Raw genomic sequence first — 22,515 nt, 5'->3', positions numbered from 1 at the left:
CCGCGGCGGGCAGAGCAGTACGGTCACACTAATCACCGGGTCTGGTTGGAGCCGGCTGCTCCGAGGACTTCACCCGCTCTTCTTGGTGCATTCGGAGCGAGTGGACCTCCGACTCGGCCAGATACTGGCTCTCTAGGCTCTTGATGAGGCTGGCCTCCTTCTCCCTCGTGCGCTCTCTCTGCCGCTCTAGCTCCCGCTCCCGCTCCCGTTCTCTCTCTTTCTCCCTTTCCATCTCTTTCTTCTCCCGTTCCCTCTCTCGCTCCCGTTCTTTCTCCCGTTCGCGGTCAGCTTCTCGTTCCTTCTCTCTCTCCCTTTCTCTTTCCCGTTCGCGCTGCCGCAACTCTTCATCCATCTGAAGCCTAAAAATGGAGGAAACTTTATTATCACCGAGCAAAATGAAGCAGAAAAATCAGTTGCCATCAACAACATACAGCGAGCCGAGCCGTCATTACCCCCCCCCACCCAGTCATTACCCCCCCCCCACCCAGTCATTACCCCCCCCCCCCCCACCCAGTCATTACCCCCCCCCCACCCCGTCATTACCCCCCCACCCCGTCATTACCCCCCCCCCCCTCACCCCGTCATTACCCCCCACCCCGTCATTACCCCCACCCCCCCACCCCCCACCCCGTCTAGCCGCTTCTGGCCTTCAGAACTACAGCAATACTTCATGGCGTAGATTCCACTCTGTAATGACATCATCCTGCAGGAATACCGGCCCCTGCGGACAGGAAGCTTCTTGTAGTCCCTGCAAATTAGATGGCGGAGCTGACATGTTCTGACCGGCTGACAGGAAGGGGTCAGCGATTCATGCTGCTTGTGCCAAATTCTGCCCTCCCATCAGCACATAAATCTGGCTCCATCTGACCAGGAGATGTTTCTCCGCTGCTCAGTGATACAAGTTTTGCGCTCTTTTGCCCGCTGGAGTCTCTCTGTTCCTCTTAGACACAATGGCGCTGGAACTGGTCGCCCGCTGTTATATCATCCGTGCGGAGGAACGGCGAGTTGTGCGTTCGGACACGTTAGTTGGAGCTCCAGCGTTGTATTCAGCTGACTGTGCAGCCTGTTGGTCAGATCGATTCCTGACATCCTCCTCCGACCCCTTTCAGTGATGAGTTGTTTCCCCCCGCAGGATCCCCTTTCGCTGGATGTTTTCCTCGATCGCGCCATTCTCGGTATACTCTCCGCGCCGTTACATGATAAACCCCCCGCGGTTGGCAGTGAGACCCCGGCTAGTCTAGCACTGATGACCGGCCTCGTTGGAAGTCGCTCCGATCGCTGGATCTTCCATCTAATGTGGATTCACACTGAAACTGATCCACGGAAAACTTGTCACGTGACTTTATGCCGCACTCCGGGGTCACGGGGGGAATTACCGTACAGGGGGCGCCAATCATAAGAGAGACAGGGGTCTAATAAAGGGTCATTATGTATATACAATAAGGCTTCCATGCTTTGGGGTCTCACCAGTTGGCACACTAGCGGGGGTGAGCTGGATGGTCTCCGCCAGCTTCTACAACTAATCCTTTGGATGAATTGTTTTGGTGACGGTGGGGAACAAACATACAGGAGACGGTCCGGACACACAAGATGGCGCACACTTGGTTCCCGAGGTCGTGGTCACCGGCCATCGGTATAACGAGCTCGTTACGAGTCACATTACCTCTCAGCCGTGATGCGCTCAGACTGCAGTGCGGACAATGAGGAATGGGCGAGATCCGCAGGGTACCGGACCCCCGAAAGGTGCAGGTGCATGGCCGACGGGTGGAGAGGAGGCAGCGATCCGGGGCTGTGCAGCGGGTAGAAGGGGGACCTCAGTGCAGATAAACAGTAGGAGTCATCCATCCTGTAAGGACACAAGGGGGTCAATACCGCCCACCGGCAGCGCAGCGAGACGCGTCACCGGGCGTACAACTACCTGAATGCTGGGTGGGTGAAGGTGTGGTGGGCCAGGTAGCTGTTGTGGTAATACGCTGCTGCCGCAGTGGGGTCCAGTCCGATGTGGGGCAGCGAGGGCATGCGGAGGTCCTCGGCCGTGTGGTACGGACGGAAGCTGCGTAAATATTCCTCCGTCATGGCGCTCGATGGGACCATGTGATGCACGGGCCGCTGCAGGCTGGAATGAAGCAGAAACCATTGCAGTCATTACCCAACGGCACCAGCAAAAACAAACCTATTTACCTGAAGGCGGGAGGACGGCCCTCGCCACGAGCCGTGCCCTTTAACCCTTTATGAACCACCTGTTACGTGGGAACGATGCAGCGAGCTTAGGGGTCACGGTCACCGCGCCACGAGACCGACCATCACAACATATCAACTAGCGGTACAAGACGCAAGTGACGCAGAACCAAGTAATAAGGGTTAGTCCATCTGTGATGGTCCCTGACTGACAGGAATGGCCTACAGGATCGGGACTAGAATGTATGAGCTTATGGCATTTAGGTCTAGCAGATCATCCAGTTCACCCGGACTCCATGGAGTGAGCCTGCGCCGGAGACCCCCCGTCCTCCCAGACATACGGGACCCCCTATCGGACCACTACACATCCTGGGAGTTGCCATGAACCCCTGAAGGCAGAGCCCCCTGTAAGTAATGTCATAAGGAAACGGTGCGGACCGCGACGAGGATCTGTATGTGCCGCACATCCTGTAACCTTCCTGAAGGACCCTATGAAGTGGGAACAGTCAGCATCGGGCCGCGGCGCACAGGGACCCCCGACCACACGAGCTGCCCGTTATATGCATTCAGTCACTCACTTTAGCGGTTGGAATCGGGAATCCTGAACGACTGAGCTTGGCGGGATGGCAAAGGCATATGTACTCCCTAGCAGGTGTGAGGGTACAGCAGAGGTGCCAGTCTTCTCAGAGGGTAGCTGGGATTCTGCAATCAACCGCTCTCTGCTGATGCTGTTTGCCCGAGAGGAGTTGTCAGGCTGCTGTAGAGAAGAGAACAAGTTAGTCACGACTAAAGAAGTTGTGATGGTGGAGTCACTGTGTACATACATTACTTATCCTGTACTGATCCCGAGTTACATCCTGTATTATACTCCAGAGCTGCACTCACTATTCTGCTGGTGGAGTCACTGTGTACATACATTACTTATCCTGTACTGCTCCTGAGTTACATCCTGTATTATCCTCCAGAGCTGCACTCACTATTCTGCTGGTGGAGTCACTGTGTACATACATTACTTATCCTGTACTGATCCCGAGTTACATCCTGTATTATACCCCAGAGCTGCACTCACTATTCTGCTGGTGGAGTCACTGTGTACATACATTACTTATCCTGTACTGACCCTGAGTTACATCCTGTATTATACCCCAGAGCTGCACTCACTATTCTGCTGGTGGAGTCACTGGATACATACATTACTTATCCTGTACTGACCCTGAGTTACATCCTGTATTATACTCCAGAGCTGCACTCACTATTCTGCTGGTGGAGTCACTGTGTACATACATTACTTATCCTGTACTGCTCCTGAGTTACATCCTGTATTATACCCCAGAGCTGCACTCACTATTCTGCTGGTGGAGTCACTGTGTACATACATTACTTATCCTGTGCTGATCCTGAGTTACATCCTGTATTATACTCCAGAGCTGCACTCACTATTCTGCTGGTGGAGTCACTGTGTACATACATTACTTATCCTGCACTGCTCCTGAGTTACATCCTGTATTATATCCCAGAGCTGCACTCACTATTCTGCTGGTGGAGTCACTGTGTACATACATTACTTATCGTGAGTTATATCCTGTATTATACTCCAGAGCTGCACTCACTATTCTGCTGGTGGAGTCACTGTGTACATACATTACTTATCCTGTACTGCTCCTGAGTTACATCCTGTATTATCCTCCAGAGCTGCACTCACTATTCTGCTGGTGGAGTCACTGTGTACATACATTACTTATCCTGTACTGATCCCGAGTTACATCCTGTATTATACCCCAGAGCTGCACTCACTATTCTGCTGGTGGAGTCACTGTGTACATACATTACTTATCCTGTACTGACCCTGAGTTACATCCTGTATTATACTCCAGAGCTGCACTCACTATTCTGCTGGTGGAGTCACTGTGTACATACATTACTTATCCTGTACTGCTCCTGAGTTACATCCTGTATTATACCCCAGAGCTGCACTCACTATTCTGCTGGTGGAGTCACTGTGTACATACATTACTTATCCTGTGCTGATCCTGAGTTACATCCTGTATTATACTCCAGAGCTGCACTCACTATTCTGCTGGTGGAGTCACTGTGTACATACATTACTTATCCTGCACTGCTCCTGAGTTACATCCTGTATTATATCCCAGAGCTGCACTCACTATTCTGCTGGTGGAGTCACTGTGTACATACATTACTTATCGTGAGTTATATCCTGTATTATACTCCAGAGCTGCACTCACTATTCTGCTGGTGGAGTCACTGTGTACATACATTACTTATCCTGTACTGCTCCTGAGTTACATCCTGTATTATACTCCAGAGCTGCACTCACTATTCTGCTGGTGGAGTCACTGTGTACATACATTACTTATCCTGTACTGATCCTGAGTTACATCCTGTATTATACCCCAGAGCTGCACTCACTATTCTGCTGCTGGAGTCACTGTGTACATACATTACTTATCCTGTACTGACCCTGAGTTACATTCTGTATTATACTCCAGAGCTGCACTCACTATTCTGCTGCTGGAGTCACTGTGTACATACATTACTTATCCTGTACTGACCCTGAGTTACATTCTGTATTATACTCCAGAGCTGCACTCACTATTCTGCTGCTGGAGTCACTGTGTACATACATTACTTATCCTGTACTGATCCTGAGTTACATCCTGTATTATACCCCAGAGCTGCACTCACTATTCTGCTGCTGGAGTCACTGTGTACATACATTACTTATCCTGTACTGACCCTGAGTTACATTCTGTATTATACTCCAGAGCTGCACTCACTACTCTGCAAGTTTTCTGCAAAAACTGAACAAGCTGAGGATGTTTGAGCTCTGCAGTCTGCAGAATAGTGAGCGCAGCTCTGGCTGTACTACATAATCAGCACAAGTTAATTAATAGAAGGTATATATTGTGAATTGACGGTAATTACACAAACTCATATAAGCTGTGAATAATAAAGCGGGTGGCATCCCTGGTGGTGCGGGGCGCGGTGGGTGTAACTGGTGATACATTGCTGCAGCACTGGCGGTATGACCTGCGCAGACGGCTCTCCGGGGCCCCTGTAGGAGGATGGATGGCAACGGGCCCGGAGCGCAGCGGAGAGCCTCGTGTTTGCTGATCTGGTAAAAATGCAACAGAATGTCAGAGAGCATCAGGATCGGAGAGTCAGAGGAGCGTGACACCGCGGCGGAACACGGCGCCGCCTGCTCTCCGCGCCGCCGCTCACGTCTCCGCCCTCCACATAAACACATCTGCTGCCGGAGGAAATGGGAATGTAATTGTGTTCTTACAGGTCAAGTGTCGACACCTGCAGACAAAACCGCGCTGTCAGAGGCCCCGCCAGCGCCGGGCGGCCACCGTGCGACCCGTCGGCAGCGCGCTCACCGCCACGAACAGACCAAGAATTTATTTACTAAGCTGGAAGAAGCGGCAGCGACTCCCTGGGATTCATCCGCTCCTCCGCCAGACACATCAGCCATAATTAATTGGAAGAGATGGGGCCCCGCTGATTGGAATCCTTAATGAGCGGCAACATCTGTTCACTTCCCCGGCTCCTGTGTTCTCGCCGCGCTCCCCCTCCCCGCGCCAAACATTCAGCCCCCGGCCATCAAGCATGGCAGAGAGGTCAGGGAGACATGATGATAACAGGCATGCGGCGTGGCGCACCCAGGCACCGTGGGCAGAGATTAATGGATGCCAGCGAAGGTTATGAGGCGCCGGCCTTGTTACCGCACATCAAAGGCCGCGCCACAATCTGTGCAGGAGCGCAATTTGCATTTACATCAAACACAGTAAGAGAGCGCTCTTTCAAGCCGGTCACTTTTGTTTTCGGAAACGTCTTTTTAATCCGCCGACAAGAGCTAAAGCGAAAGACCAATGAAAATACGGACGCAGCGCGGGCTGCGGGCAGCGCAGTAGGAAGAGGTTTATAACTGATCCGCGCATCGTGCCGCTCGCCAGGTTGTCGCCGTTATGGAATAAACGTGGTGCGCTGATCGGGGGGGGAGGGGCTACGGGAGCTGCAGGTCCCGCCCACTGCTGGGGAGGTCAGACTGCCAGCTAGGTACAAGTCCCAGTGCGACCGCATCCGGCATTTTCAAAAAGTGTGGGAAGCTTGCTGGAAAGGGGCGGGGCCACCCAAGTAAATTATTTAACCCCTTCAGGACCAGAGATTTTTCATATTTTTATCCCCGCCTTCCAAGAGCCGTAACGTGTGATATCTGATTGGCGCGGCCGTCTGCGGGACGAGTTGTATTTAGCGGCAACACTGAATGTACCGAATAATGGAATACAAACGTTTTTAAATGCGCCATTTCTGCTGGGTTCAGTTCTTACAGGGACACGTGGCCTTTGTTCTGCGGGTCGCCACGGTAACGGTCACACCAAATATGTATCATTTTCTATTTTAAAAAAGCAAATCATTTTATTTGATGTTTTTGTAAGGAGCGGCTTCCATCGCCGCATTCTGCGCCGTCACGGATTTGTTGTAGATTTGGGGGGGCTCGCCATCTGCGGGGGGAGCTGGAGCTTTTTTTTACCACCGTTTTGGTGAGCAAACATCTTTTTGATCGCTTTGTATTCTAAACGTTTTGTAAGCCAGGATACCCCCCAACCGTTATAATAGCCGGGCCTCTTACACGGCGATACCATATATATATATATATATATATATATATATATATATATATATACACACGGCGGGTTTTCTTAGGCCTCATGTCCACGGGGAAAATCAGGCCCGCCGCAGACATGAGGCCAAAAAAAACAGAATAAACTCACCTCTCCGGACGCTGTGGTTCTTCCTTCCTTCCCGGATCTTCTTTCTTCGGCCCGGCGGATGTGCTTGGCACATCAACAGCGTGCCGCGCGCATGCGCCGAACACATCCGCTGGGCCAAAGAAAGGAGATCGGGCCGGGAAGGAAGGGAGACCTGCAGTGTCCAGGACAGGTAAGTTTAATTCAGGCGCGGGTCTCCTGCGGATCCGGACGGCTTCCATAGGCCTCAATAGAAGCCTGCGGGAGCCGTCCCCGCGGGAGACCCGCACCAAATGGAGCATGGCCGGGATTTTTTCCTGCATGCGGATCCGCGCCTGAAGGGAAAAATGACATCCGCAGGTATTTAACTGCCTGCGGGTGTCCAATGCATCCCTATGGGGCGCGGATTGTAAATATTCATTCACCCGGACAGGAGGCCTAAATTGTTCACTTTTTGTAACGTAATATTTTGTTTTACTAATAAAAATACTTTCCTAGATCTTTTTTTACACTTTTATTTGGCGCCCGCGGCGGACGCCAACTGATGGTCATTTGATCACCTGTACCGTACGGTGTAATACTTCAGTATTGCAGTATACAGCCATTTTTGATGTGGCTACAGGCAGGGCCTGATGGGCATCACTTGCAGAAGGCGCCGCCTATTGGCATCCTTCGGGATGGGAACGGTGAGCCCCTCCTGCGGGCTGATTAGACCTGCGGACAGCTTTGACCACAGCAGCTAAACATTTGACTGCCGCGATCAGAGCGAACGCCGATCCTCGAGGTTACCGGCAGCTGTCAGAAATAACCGACAGCCACTGCGTACGGTGCAGACCCGTGAGCCCGCTCCATCCACGCCTCAGGACTGCAGGGCGTTTATATGTATTCGGCGGTCCTGAAGTGGTTAAAGGGTTTCTGGCATCAAGTTCCCACCGCCCAAACAGAGATGCCCGCTGCCCAAACAGAGATGCGCGCTGCCCAAACAGAGATGCGCGCTGCCCAAACAGAGATGCGCGCTGCCTCTGGGAGGTTTTATTTTAAATCCTGCAGCATGAAGCAGAGAGAGCACTCAGTCTGCATGATGCGTGCGGCGAGAGGCTGGAGCGTCCGCCCCTGAGACACTGAGCTTAAAAATCAACCTCCTTCCCGGGGGCAACAGGCTCCTCTCCCCCCCACCCGGGGTAACAGGAACTGGAAGCTGCATAAATTACATCACAAATCTGCGTCAGTTCATAGATGCGACTTGTGGAAGGCCACAGATGTGCCACGCTTACTAAGAGGTGGCATCCTGCCAAGTCTGTAAACACTGGTCGTAGTAAATGTGCCCGCTGTGATAAACCTGGCAGAGAGAGAGACGTACAGAAACAGAATATCGGCATCTTTGGCGCAAGAGCAATGGGATTACCTGACGCGATTCACTCCTCCACACTCCGTTCACCGTTTTAGTTGGTGCAATGGTCACGACAGGCGGGGTGTTCGGCACATTGTGGCCTGTGGGGGGCACGATGATGGGCCCCATTGGGCCCCTCTTGGGTGTGCCGGCAGGAGAACTGTGATTCGTAGCTGGCGAGGAGACTGGGGAAGACTCGCTGCTTATGGATGATCCTGCAAGACAAGAAGAGAGCAGACACTTTATCATCGGCTGCGGGAATCCGCGAGAAACAACGCAAAAATAATCCCCAAGTTGAGACCCCTCATTAAGCGCAAGTCCGAGGCGGCGGACAAGGAATGCCGTATGGTATCAGAAAGATGTCCAAAAGAGGCATCACAGCCCCCCGCAACACTTCACACCGAAGGGAAGGAACGCTAACTGGACCCCCCACTGGTCTCTATGTACAGCCGCAGTCACAGCCCTGTCCACAGGGGGCGCAATATCTGGAATTGCCTTGTTATAGAATACAGAGATACAAATGTAACGACTCAAATATAGAAAAACTCAAAATCCCCGTTCCTGGAGCCCCCCGGGCCGTTCCTAGAGCGCCCCCCGGAGCGTTCCTGGAGCCCCACATTAGATGGGAAATCCAGCGATCGGAGCGACTTCCGAGGCCGGTCATCAGTGCTAGACTAGCCGGGGGCTCACCGCCAACTGTGGGGGGGTTGCACTGTGCTGATGCAAGGTCAGAATTTGGCACAAGCAGCATGAATCGCTGACCCCTTCCTGTCAGCCAGTCAGAACATGTCAGCACCGCCATCTAATCTACAGCAACTACAAGAAGCTTCCTGTCCATAGGGGCCGATATTCCTGCAGGAGGATTTTATCACCGAGTGGAATCTACACTGCGACGAATCGCTGCGGATCTGAAGGCCGAAAGGAGTCCGAAGCGACTAGATGGCGGTAATAAAGGGGCGGTCAGATCATCTATATCCAGTATACTACAGGCTGCTGCGCCTTGTGGTTGTCCTGATACAATACAGGTGGGCAGGAAGGATCTCGAACTCCAGAGGAGGAGCAGATACTTCCCGGTTGGAGCGCGCCGCGATGTCTCATTTAGTGTAAACGGATGGCGGGCGGGGAGCGAGCAGACGTGTAATGGGGAGGGAGCTGATCAGCCGGAGATTCATTTATCTTTCTCCGCCCATGTGGGAGTGCGCCAATCCTTCTACCGCACCCGAGGGTCTCTATGAGAGAGGATGTCTAATAGATGCATCTAGGAGGTGGTCAGTATGGACCCCGCCGGTTGGAGACTTCAGCTTGGGGAACACAGGTACCTGAACGTTACGGTTTGTCACTCACTGTTTGGATTGACAAGTGGGCGGTTCCTAGCTTTAGGGTCATTTTAACACCAGCCGCTGGTCTCCCGGAAACTAGTTGACCATCTCTGTTTACACGGACAGTCCGTGGCGCTGCGTATCGTTCACGTAATCTTCGTACCAACGGAGCGCCGTCCCGCCAACAAGGGATTTTTGGTGCAGCTTGAACAATGCGTTTGCTTGCCTGCCGGATCGGCGGACGATCGGGTGGAGGAACGTTTCTTCTGCCGTTCTAAAGCGGCTTTCACACAGAATCGGATCCCGCGACAATCTGATTATCGCTCGGTATGAAAAGTCGATCACTCCTCATTTCTGCATAAAACTGAATTACGTATCGTTCCGTGTAAACTGGCGGCATCACGTATGAGCGACCGCCGGCTTACTGAGAATGGAGGCCGATGAACAATCTCCGGCTGCTCCGTCGCCGTCCAGCGAAGCTCCTTCCTGTGTACAAACACCCTAAGAGACGCCATCCTGGAGGACCTGAAGGGAAATAGCTGTATAAGCCTGTATCAGCGGGTTTATGAGAGATCGCTGCTGTCAGACCACCCTGACCAGCTTCTACCAGGAGGTAAGTTCTAGACTGGAGTGGGGAGTCACTGGATCTTGTGGATCTGGACTCTTCCAAAGTGTTTGATCCTGTGCCGCATAAAAGGTTGGTATCTAAGATGAGAATGTGGGTAACGGGGTAACTGGTCAGTGATAGAAAGCAAAGGGGGCTTATAAATGGTACATAGTGTGATTGGGTCACAGTTACTAGTGGGGTACCACAGGGGGCAGTATTGGAGGGGTCACGGTTACTAGTAGGGTACCACAGGGGGCAGTATTGGAGGGGCTACTAGTGGGGTACTACAGGGGGGGCAGTACTGGAGGGGTCACACATCACAAGCATCAGGCATCGTTCACACTTTGTGCGTCCTTTTGGCGCACGCTCTTCTGGTACATTTTGGGGTAACATATTAAGTGTATCGCAGCATCTTTCTGTAAAAAGAATTGAGAATCCCCCAACATCTTCCTCTGACAGCCCATAGTGGGAGCATCTGATTGCACTTCCACCAAGCACAGACTGCAAGGCGAGGTATTGCAGTGTAGTGTGTGGACCCCCGTGCTGTCCCGTTCACCACCCCAGAAGATGGACTAACAGGTACATGAAGGCTACTGTCTGCGCTCACAAGGCATCAGATCAGACGTAGAGACAGCCGATTGTTGAAGTACTGAGCTAGCTTGGTCTTCAGGGCCGCGGGGCGAGCGGCGGATCAGACGTCTCTGCTGTAGGATGCGCACACAAAGGACTCAATCGATGATCTGCTGACCCGGCGGCCACATCTGCACCATTAGCTGCAGCTACAAGACATTCCCAAGACGCTGGGAAGAAAGGCCAGAGGGAGCCGAGGGAGGATGTTATCAGAGTCGAACCTCTTCCCATTAGCCCAAGGAGGAAGGGGGCGCTGAGTGCGGCCGGAGGAGCCGATAAGGTTCACAGCGGCTACTGAAGCGCATCTTGTTAACGGAAGGCCAGAAACAATTAGGAGTGTAATCCTTTCTGAGCCGGGGAGCCTTCCCCGACCGGTCACAATCAATAGCTTCCCAACAAGTCAGGCAATTAACGACACGGCGGCTCGGAGCAGCGCGGCCTCCAGATCCGCCGGGCGACAGTGTGATCATTGTAATTAACTGCTGGCATTCTACGAGGACTTGCTCAATAAAATTAATTGGGATTGGAGTTGAAAAGTCCTAGCAGGGCGATGTCACCTTTATCGTCAGCCCCCGCCTCCCGCTTCACCGCGCCATTATAGCTGTCCAGCCCGGCGGAGGCGCGCAATTAGCAGCTCCGCAGCCGTCCATCCAACAAGTCACTTGGGTGACAACATGGATGCGGTGGGAGGGCGTTCGTTTTCGACCAGGACGCGATGGTTTCTGAATGGCACAACGTGCGCCGCTCAAATCAAAGTGCAAGTCAGAATATAGAGACTGCGAACAAGATGCGGCTTCTGCGACAAACTCAACGGGCCGAGGCTTTCGTTTTGGTACCACAAGCCAACAATTATTATACGATTATCGAAAGAACAAGACAGACGCGGAGCGGCAGCCAGAAGACACGCAGAGGACGAGGCCAGCGGGAACGGGACAAGCGGGTCATTGAGAAGAAGGAACACAAAGGGCCGCTCTATCCAACTATCCCTGGAAGGAAGGTCACGGCTCCCCACTCCTTGGCACTCGCTCGGGTCGCGCTCTCAATACCCCGTATTACATGGCGAGCCAAACTGTGCATCCTGGAGCCGCTTATCCCAAAACTAATGACAGATTACACAGCGGTACGAGAGCGGCGGAGGCTGGAAGGATCTGCTTTGGGCCAACTGTAGAAACAAACTTCTTACCTCGAGAACAAAGAATGAAGGAAACGACTAGGAAACGCGTTAGAGGAAAGTCATGATGTAGCAGAGCTGGCAGATACAAACCAAACCAGGTACAGACAGCTGATCTGGGGGTCTCGCCCCCCACCAGAACCCCGGATTAGCTTTTGGGTTCTGGGTGAAAGGCCTGCGATTTGGTTCTGATCTAGTATAATGCCTCCACAGCGCCACCTATAGGAGGGTAGCTTGCCTGTCAGTCAATGTTGGCCTATATGCTTCAAGGGTTAACCTATAGAAAAGCCACCATCCAATAGGTGGAATACCTTATTTCTCAGGGAGCAGGTCACGGACTACGAGTCTCCTTGGACCGACTTGGCGCCCTCTACAAGGAGAAGCGTGACCCTTATTTACCAGAGAAGCTGTTTTAGGAACATTTACAAATCTGCTTCATTCACAAAGAATTCCCCGACGGTTTTGCGGCGGTTTTAGCACGTTTTCATATGGTGACAATTGTTCAGCTTCCTGCGCAGCGGGACGGACGAGGACAGCGCCCTCTATCATGTAGAAAATGGGAGGACAAACTTACCAACAAGTTCTATGTCCGCTTTTCACTACTTAATAAATTGTGAGGTGGTGGACAAATAACTCCGTCCTCAGTTCAAAGCAGCTTCCTTCCATCCCATATAATAACAAGACCATCTGCCCCCCCATCCCCACATAATAACTACAAGACCATCCGCCCCCCCCCCCCATCCTATACAATAACTACAAATCCATCCGTCCCCCCATCCCATACAATAACTACAAGACTATCCGCCCCCCCCACCCCATATAATAACTACAAGACCATCCCCCCATCCCCATATAATAACTACAAGACCATCCGCCCCCCCATCCTATACAATAACTACAAATCCATCCGTCCCCCCATCCCATACAATAACCAAAAGACTATCCGCCCCCCCATTCCATATAACTACAAGACCACCCGCCCCCCCATCCCATATAACTACAAGACCATACGCCCCCCCATTCTATACAATAACTACAAGACTATCCACCCCCCATCCCATATAATAGCTATAGGACCATCCGGCCTCCCCCCCCCTATCCCATATAATAACTACAAGACCATCCACCCCCCATCCCATATAATAACTACAAGACCATCCGCCCCCCCCCATCCCATATAACTACAAGACCATCCGCCCCAGATCCTATACAATAACTACAAATCCATCTGCTCCCCTCATCCCATACAATAACTACAAGACCATCCACCCCCCATCCCATATAATAACTACAAGACCATCCACCCCCCATCCCATATAATAACTACAAGACCATCCACCCCCCATCCCATATAATAACTACAAGACCATCCGCGCCCCCCCATCCCATACAATAACTACAAGACCATCCGCGCCCCCCCATCCCATACAATGACTACAAGACCATCCGCGCCCCCCCATCCCATACAATAACTACAAGACCATCCACCCCCCATCCCATATAATAACTACAAGACCATCCACCCCCCATCCTATATAATAACTACAAGACCATCCACCCCCCATCCCATATAATAACTACAAGACCATCCACCCCCCATCCCATATAATAACTACAAGACCATCCACCCCCCATCCCATATAATAACTACAAGACCATCCACCCCCCATCCCATATAATAACTACAAGACCATCCACCCCCCATCCCATATAATAACTACAAGACCATCCACCCCCCATCCCATATAATAACTACAAGACCATCCACCCCCCATCCCATATAATAACTACAAGACCATCCACCCCCTATCCCATATAATAACTACAAGACCATCCACCCCCATCCCATATAATAACTACAAGACCATCCACCCCCCATCCCATATAACTACAAGACTATCCGCCCCCCATCATATACAATAACTACAAATCCGTCCGCCCCCCCTCACCCTATACAATAACTACAAGACCATCCGCCCTGCCATCCCATACAATAACTACAAGACCATCTGCGCCCCCATCCCATACAATAACTACAAGACCATCCCCGCCCCCCCATCCCATATAATAACTACAAGACCATCCACCCCCTATCCCATATAATAACTACAGGACCATCCACCCCCATCCCATATAATAACTACAAGACCATCCACCCCCCATCCCATATAATAACTACAAGACCATCCACCCCCCATCCCATATAATAACTACAAGACCATCCACCCCCCATCCCATATAATAACTACAAGACCATCCACCCCCCATCCCATATAATAACTGCAAGACCATCCACCCCCCATCTCATATAATAACTACAAGACCATCCCCCCACATCCCATATAATAACTACAAGACCATCCCCCCGCCCCCATCCCATATAACTACAAGTCCATCCGCCCCAGATCCTATACAATAACTACAAGACCATCCACCCCCCCATCCCATACAAGAACTACAAGACCATCCGCCCCCCCCCATCCCATACAATAAGTACAAGACCATCCGCCCCCCCATCCCATACAAAAACTACAAGACCATCCGCGCCCCCCATCCCATACAATAACTACAAGACCATCCACGCCCCCCATCCCATACAATAACTACAAGACCATCCACGCCCCCCATCCCATACAATAACTACAAGACTATCCACCCCCCATCCCATATAATAACTACAAGACCATCCACGCCCCTCATCCCATACAATAACTAAAAGACTATCCACCCCCCATCCCATATAATAACTACAAGACTATCCGCCCTCCCCATTCCATATAATAACTACAAGATTATCCGCCCCCCCCATTCCATATAATAACTACAAGATTATCCGCCCCCCCCCATTCCATATAATAACTACAGGACCATCCACCCCCCCTTCCCATATAATAACTACAGGACCATCCACCCCCCCTTCCCATATAATAACTACAGGACCATCCAACCCCTCCACCCCCATTCCATATAATAACTACAAGACCATCCGCCCCCCCCCCCCCCCCATTCCATATAATAACTACAGGACCATCCACCCCCATCCCATATAATAACTATAGGACCATCAGCCACCCCATCCCATATAATAACAAGTCCATCCGCCCCCCATCCCATATAATAATTACAAGACCACCCACCTCCCATCCTATATAATAACAAAGTCCTTCTGCCTCCCCATGCCATATATTAACTACAAGTCCATCCACTTCCCCATTTCATATAAAAACTACAAGTCCATCTGCCCCCCACCCCATATAATAATTAACAGACCTTCTGCAGCCCCATCCTATATAATAACCACAAAACCATCCGCCCCCTCCCCATCCCAAATAATAACTACAAGACCATCCACCCACATCCCATATAATAACTACAAGACCATCCGCCCCCCCATCCCATACAATAACTACAAGACCATCCGCGCCCCCCCATCCCATACAATAAGTACAAGACCATCCGCGCCCCCATCCCATACAATAACTACAAGACCCTCCGCGCCCCCCATCCCATACAATAACTACAAGACCATCCGCGCCCCCCATTCCATACAATAACTACAAGACTATCCACCCCCCATCCCATATAATAGCTACAAGACCATCTGCCCCCCTCCCCATTCCATATAACTACAAGACTATCCGCCCCCCATCATATACAATAACTACAAATCCGTCCGCCCCCCCTCATCCCATACAATAACTACAAGACCATCCGCCCCGCCATCCAATACAATAACTACAAGACCATCCGCGCCCCCCATCCCATACAATAACTACAAGACCATCCGCGCCCCCCATCCCATACAATAACTACAAGACCATCCGCGCCCCCCATCCCATACAATAACTACAAGACCATCCGCGCCCCCCATCCCATACAATAACTACAAGACCATCCGCGCCCCCCATCCCATACAATAACTACAAGACCATCCGCGCCCCCCATCCCATACAATAACTACAAGACCATCCGCGCCCCCCATCCCATACAATAACTACAAGACCATCCGCGCCCCCCATCCCATACAATAACTACAAGACCATCCGCGCCCCCCATCCCATACAATAACTACAAGACCATCCGCGCTCCCCATCCCATACAATAACTACAAGACCATCCCCGCCCCCCCCCCCATCCCATATAATAACTACAAGACCATCCACCCCCCTATCCCATATAATAACTACAGGACCATCCACCCCCCATCCCATATAATAACTACAGGACCATCCACCCCCCATCCCATATAATAACTACAGGACCATCCACCCCCCATCCCATATAATAACTACAAGACCATCCACCCCCCATCCCATATAATAACTACAAGACCATCCACCCCCCATCCCATATAATAACTACAAGACCATCCACCCCCCATCCCATATAATAACTACAAGACCATCCACCTCCCATCCCATATAATAACTACAAGACCATCCACCCCCCATCCCATATAATAACTACAAGACCATCCACCCACATCCCATATAATAACTACAAGACCATCCACCCACATCCCATATAATAACTACAAGACCATTCCCCCGCCCCCATCCCATATAACTACAAGTCCATCCGCCCCAGATCCTATACAATAACTACAAATCCATCTGCTCCCCTCATCCCATACAATAAGTACAAGACCATCCGCCCCCCCATCCCATACAATAACTACAAGACCATCCGCCCCCCCATCCCATACAAAAACTACAAGACCATCCATGCCCCCCATCCCATACAATAACTACAAGACCATCCACGCCCCCCCCCATCCCATACAATAACTACAAGACTATCCACCCCCCATCCCATATAATAACTACAGGACCATCCACCCCCCCATCCCATATAATAGCTACAAGACCATCTGCCCCCCCCCCATCCCATATAACTACAAGACTATCCGCCCCCCCATCATATACAATAACTACAAATCCGTCCGCCCCCCCTCATCCCATACAATAACTACAAGACCATCCGCCCCGCCATCCCATACAATAACTACAAGACCATCCGCTCCCTCATCCCATACAATAACTACAAGACCATCCACCCCCCCCCATTCCATACAATAACTACAAGACTATCCGCCCTCCCCATTCCATATAATAACTACAAGATTATCCGCCCCCCCCATTCCATATAATAACTACAAGAGTATCCGCCCCCCCCCCCATTCCATATAATAACTACAGGACCATCCACCCCCCCCCCTTCCCATATAATAACTACAGGACCATCCAACCCCTCCACCCCCATTCCATATAATAACTACAAGACCATCCGCCCCCCCCCCCCCCCCCATTCCATATAATAACTGCAGGACCATCCACCCCCCATCCCATATAATAACTATAGGACCATCAGCCACCCCATCCCATATAATAACAAGACCATCCGCCCCCCATCCCATATAATAATTACAAGACCACCCACCTCCCATCCTATATAATAACAAAGTCCTTCCGCCTCCCCATGCCATATATTAACTACAAGTCCATCCACTTCCCCATTTCATATAAAAACTACAAGTCCATCTGCCCCCCCACCCCATATAATAATTAACAGACCTTCTGCAGCCCCATCCTATATAATAACCACAAAACCATCCGCCCCCTCCCCATCCCAAATAATAACTACAAGACCATCCACCCACATCCCATATAATAACTACAAGACCATCCGCCCCCCATCCCATACAATAAGTACAAGACCATCCGCCCCCCCATCCCATACAATAAGTACAAGACCATCCGCCCCCCCATCCCATACAATAACTACAAGACCCTCCACGCCCCCCATCCCATACAATAACTACAAGACCATCCGCGCCCCCCATTCCATACAATAACTACAAGACTATCCACCCCCCATCCCATATAATAACTACAGGACCATCCACCCCCCCCATCCCATATAATAGCTACAAGACCATCTGCCCCCCCCCCCCCCGATTCCATATAACTACAAGACTATCCGCCCCCCATCATATACAATAACTACAAATCCGTCCACCCCCCCTCATCCCATACAATAACTACAAGACCATCCGCCCCGCCATCCAATACAATAACTACAAGACCATCCGCGCCCCCCATCCCATACAAAAACTACAAGACCATCCATGCCCCCCATCCCATACAATAACTACAAGACCATCCACGCCCCCCCCCATCCCATACAATAACTACAAGACCATCCGCGCCCCCCATCCCATACAATAACTACAAGACTATCCACCCCCCCATCCCATACAATAACTACAAGACTATCCACCCCCCATCCCATATAATAACTACAGGACCATCCACCCCCCCATCCCATATAATAGCTACAAGACCATCTGCCCCCCCCCATCCCATATAACTACAAGACTATCCGCCCCCCCATCATATACAATAACTACAAATCCGTCCGCCCCCCCCTCATCCCATACAATAACTACAAGACCATCCGCCCCGCCATCCCATACAATAACTACAAGACCATCCGCTCCCTCATCCCATACAATAACTACAAGACCATCCACCCCCCCCCATTCCATACAATAACTACAAGACTATCCGCCCTCCCCATTCCATATAATAACTACAAGATTATCCGCCCCCCCCCATTCCATATAATAACTACAAGAGTATCCGCCCCCCCCCCCCCATTCCATATAATAACTACAGGACCATCCACCCCCCCCCCCTTCCCATATAATAACTACAGGACCATCCAACCCCTCCACCCCCATTCCATATAATAACTACAAGACCATCCGCCCCCCCCCCCCATTCCATATAATAACTGCAGGACCATCCACCCCCCATCCCATATAATAACTATAGGACCATCAGCCACCCCATCCCATATAATAACAAGACCATCCGCCCCCCATCCCATATAATAATTACAAGACCACCCACCTCCCATCCTATATAATAACAAAGTCCTTCCGCCTCCCCATGCCATATATTAACTACAAGTCCATCCACTTCCCCATTTCATATAAAAACTACAAGTCCATCTGCCCCCCCACCCCATATAATAATTAACAGACCTTCTGCAGCCCCATCCTATATAATAACCACAAAACCATCCGCCCCCTCCCCATCCCAAATAATAACTACAAGACCATCCACCCACATCCCATATAATAACTACAAGACCATCCGCCCCCCATCCCATACAATAAGTACAAGACCATCCGCCCCCCCATCCCATACAATAAGTACAAGACCATCCGCCCCCCCATCCCATACAATAACTACAAGACCCTCCACGCCCCCCATCCCATACAATAACTACAAGACCATCCGCGCCCCCCATTCCATACAATAACTACAAGACTATCCACCCCCCATCCCATATAATAACTACAGGACCATCCACCCCCCCCATCCCATATAATAGCTACAAGACCATCTGCCCCCCCCCCCCCCCGATTCCATATAACTACAAGACTATCCGCCCCCCATCATATACAATAACTACAAATCCGTCCACCCCCCCTCATCCCATACAATAACTACAAGACCATCCGCCCCGCCATCCAATACAATAACTACAAGACCATCCGCGCCCCCCATCCCATACAAAAACTACAAGACCATCCATGCCCCCCATCCCATACAATAACTACAAGACCATCCACGCCCCCCCCATCCCATACAATAACTACAAGACCATCCGCGCCCCCCATCCCATACAATAACTACAAGACTATCCACCCCCCCATCCCATACAATAACTACAAGACTATCCACCCCCCATCCCATATAATAACTACAGGACCATCCACCCCCCCATCCCATATAATAGCTACAAGACCATCTGCCCCCCCCCATCCCATATAACTACAAGACTATCCGCCCCCCATCATATACAATAACTACAAATCCGTCCGCCCCCCCTCATCCCATACAATAACTACAAGACCATCCGCCCCGCCATCCCATACAATAACTACAAGACCATTCGCTCCCTCATCCCATACAATAACTACAAGACCATCCGCCCCCCCCCCATTCCATACAATAACTACAAGACTATCCGCCCTCCCCATTCCATATAATAACTACAAGATTATCCGCCCCCCCCCATTCCATATAATAACTACAAGATTATCCGCCCCCCCCCCCCCATTCCACATAATAACTACAGGACCATCCACCCCCCCTTCCCATATAATAACTACAGGACCATCCAACCCCTCCACCCCCATTCCATATAATAACTACAAGACCATCCGCCCCCCCCCCCCATTCCATATAATAACTACAGGACCATCCACCCCCCATCCCATATAATAACTATAGGACCATCAGCCACCCCATCCCATATAATAACAAGTCCATCCGCCCCCATCCCATATAATAATTACAAGACCACCCACCTCCCATCCTATATAATAACAAAGTCCTTCCGCCTCCCCATGCCATATATTAACGACAAGTCCATCCACTTCCCCATTTCATATAAAAACTACAAGTCCATCTGCCCCCCCCACCCCATATAATAATTAACAGACCTTCTGCAGCCCCATCCTATATAATAACCACAAAACCATCCGCCCCCTCCCCATCCCAAATAATAACTACAAGACCATCCGCTCCTCTGTGCCCCCCACATCCTGTATAATAACTACAAGACGTTCTGCTGCCCCTTCCCATATAAAAACTTCAAAACCATCCGCCCCCCCATCCCATATATTAACTACAAGACTATCCGCCCCCCCATTCCAGATAATAACTACAAGACCATCCGCCCCCCCCCCCCCCCAATCCATATAATAACTACAGCCCCCCCCCCCCCCCCCCATCCTGTATAATAACTACAAGTCCTGGACATTTATATCAAGAGGAAAAACAATGATCCTTATTTCCCAGACTGATCACACAGTACAAGGCGGCGCGACAAGCAGCTCCATTCCAGACCTCATCAGACCGTCCATCTAACCCCCTGCCAGCCGAGGCACCATGCAGACGGCTCATCCTCCCTCACCCCCGCCTCTATACATCCTCCATATGGAAAGGTTAAAGCACTTCATCATCCCCTGCCCAACCCTGTGGGCCGAACAATCACCCCGCAGATCAGTTATCAGGCCCTACACCCCCAATGGGGCGGCCCAGGATGGAGACTACACAGTCCTGCTGATGGAGAACTGCTGCTCTGGAGGCAAGCTGCAGATACATTAGATACTAAGTTGCATCCTTTTGACTCTTCAGTGTAATTCCTGTTGCTTCAGATGGATACATTGTAAACTGTTACACAGCAGAGTTCCCTTCTAGAAGGTGAAGAGTCGCCGGGCGTTCCGTTTATCTGTGCGCCGCGTCATGTGGACGCCCGGAGCAGCGGATTTGCAGAGCCACCGCGTCCCAGTGATGCAGAGCCGCTGCCAGCTGCAGCATTACAAAGGATTTTGCTGTCCCCCCTCCTTCCTGAGCCTCATCCAGCCCCGCGCCGCTCGCATCACACTAAATGGGCCACTTATGAGATTAATGTACTCTGCAAACGACCGGTAATTTCTACCTTAATTATGAAATTAATTTGCTGCTGTTAAATTCCCTTTCTTCACTGCAAAATAGGCTGTCAGCTCGCCGAGTCACCCACCCCGAGAGCAGCCGCACACAGGGGTCTGCCTCCGCAGGATGGGGGGCTATCCTTATAACTGCGGCCCCCAAACCGGTCGGCCCAAACAGAATCTTATAAACCCTTCCTACACTTTATACCGCATGGTGACGAGCGGCTATCCAAGCCGTAAGCCTCAACCGACCTACAAGCTGACGGACCCCACGGATTTCAGTCATGATAGTATCAGGTAATAACTTAGGGGCCCCTCCGATGCACTGAACCACAGAAAGAATAGAGAACACAGCCGTCCGGAGCCTATAACAGTGCCGGAGCGTAATAAGAGGAGCCGCCAATATCAGCCGCAAACATCGCATTCAGAAGGTCCTCACACACCATCACTTTCCTTCATGTTATGTTGTGACAATAGAACGGGGGAAATCCTTGTGCATTTTATTCACACCCCTTGGTAGGACATGTTTAGCTCTGGGGCCTCCCATTCCTCATGTTTCTACACCTTGATTGGAATCACCTGGGGTAAATTCAGCCCATTGGACATAAAAGTCCCCCCCCTCCCCCTTCTTGTCTATATAAGGTCTCACCGCTCATAATGCATATCAGAGGCAAAACCAAGGAGGAGGACAGAACTGCCTGTAGAGCTCAGACAGGATTGTGTGGAGGCGCAGATCTGGAGAAGCTGCAAAAACATTTCTGCTGCCCTGAAAGTCCCCAAGAGCCCAGCGGCCCCCATAATACTTACATAGAAGAACAACCAGGACTCTTCCTAGAGCCGACGACCCCCAAACTAAGGGGAGAAGGGTCTTGTAAGAGAGAAGACCAAGAACCCAACGGCCCCCATAATACTTATAGGGAAGAACCACCAAGACACTTCC

The 22,515-nt window shown here is 51.1% G+C and overlaps 1 protein-coding gene across 7 annotated transcripts in view; it reads right to left on the bottom strand.

Moving 5' to 3' along the window:
* The window catches only part of GSE1 (Gse1 coiled-coil protein), a 323,118-nt gene that overhangs the window by 9,764 nt on the left and 290,839 nt on the right, over positions 1-22,515 (bottom strand). For 6 of the 7 annotated variants that reach the window (XM_066582658.1, XM_066582660.1, XM_066582661.1 and 3 more), the window contains 5 exons: positions 8,353-8,552; positions 2,757-2,935; positions 1,919-2,116; positions 1,664-1,846; positions 37-359 (listed from right to left, as the gene is read on the bottom strand). In XM_066582658.1, the coding sequence (XP_066438755.1) occupies positions 37-359; positions 1,664-1,846; positions 1,919-2,116; positions 2,757-2,935; positions 8,353-8,552 (1,083 nt within the window). The remainder of the gene's footprint in view (positions 1-36; positions 360-1,663; positions 1,847-1,918; positions 2,117-2,756; positions 2,936-8,352; positions 8,553-22,515) is intronic. The other variant, XM_066582659.1, reaches the window with a different exon arrangement.

This window comes from Eleutherodactylus coqui, chromosome 11, assembly GCF_035609145.1.
Source record: "Eleutherodactylus coqui strain aEleCoq1 chromosome 11, aEleCoq1.hap1, whole genome shotgun sequence".
In the NCBI taxonomy this organism is placed as follows: domain Eukaryota; kingdom Metazoa; phylum Chordata; class Amphibia; order Anura; family Eleutherodactylidae; genus Eleutherodactylus; species Eleutherodactylus coqui.
Note: the sequence above shows the minus strand (reverse complement) of the source record. Positions and strands in the feature narration are given on the sequence as shown.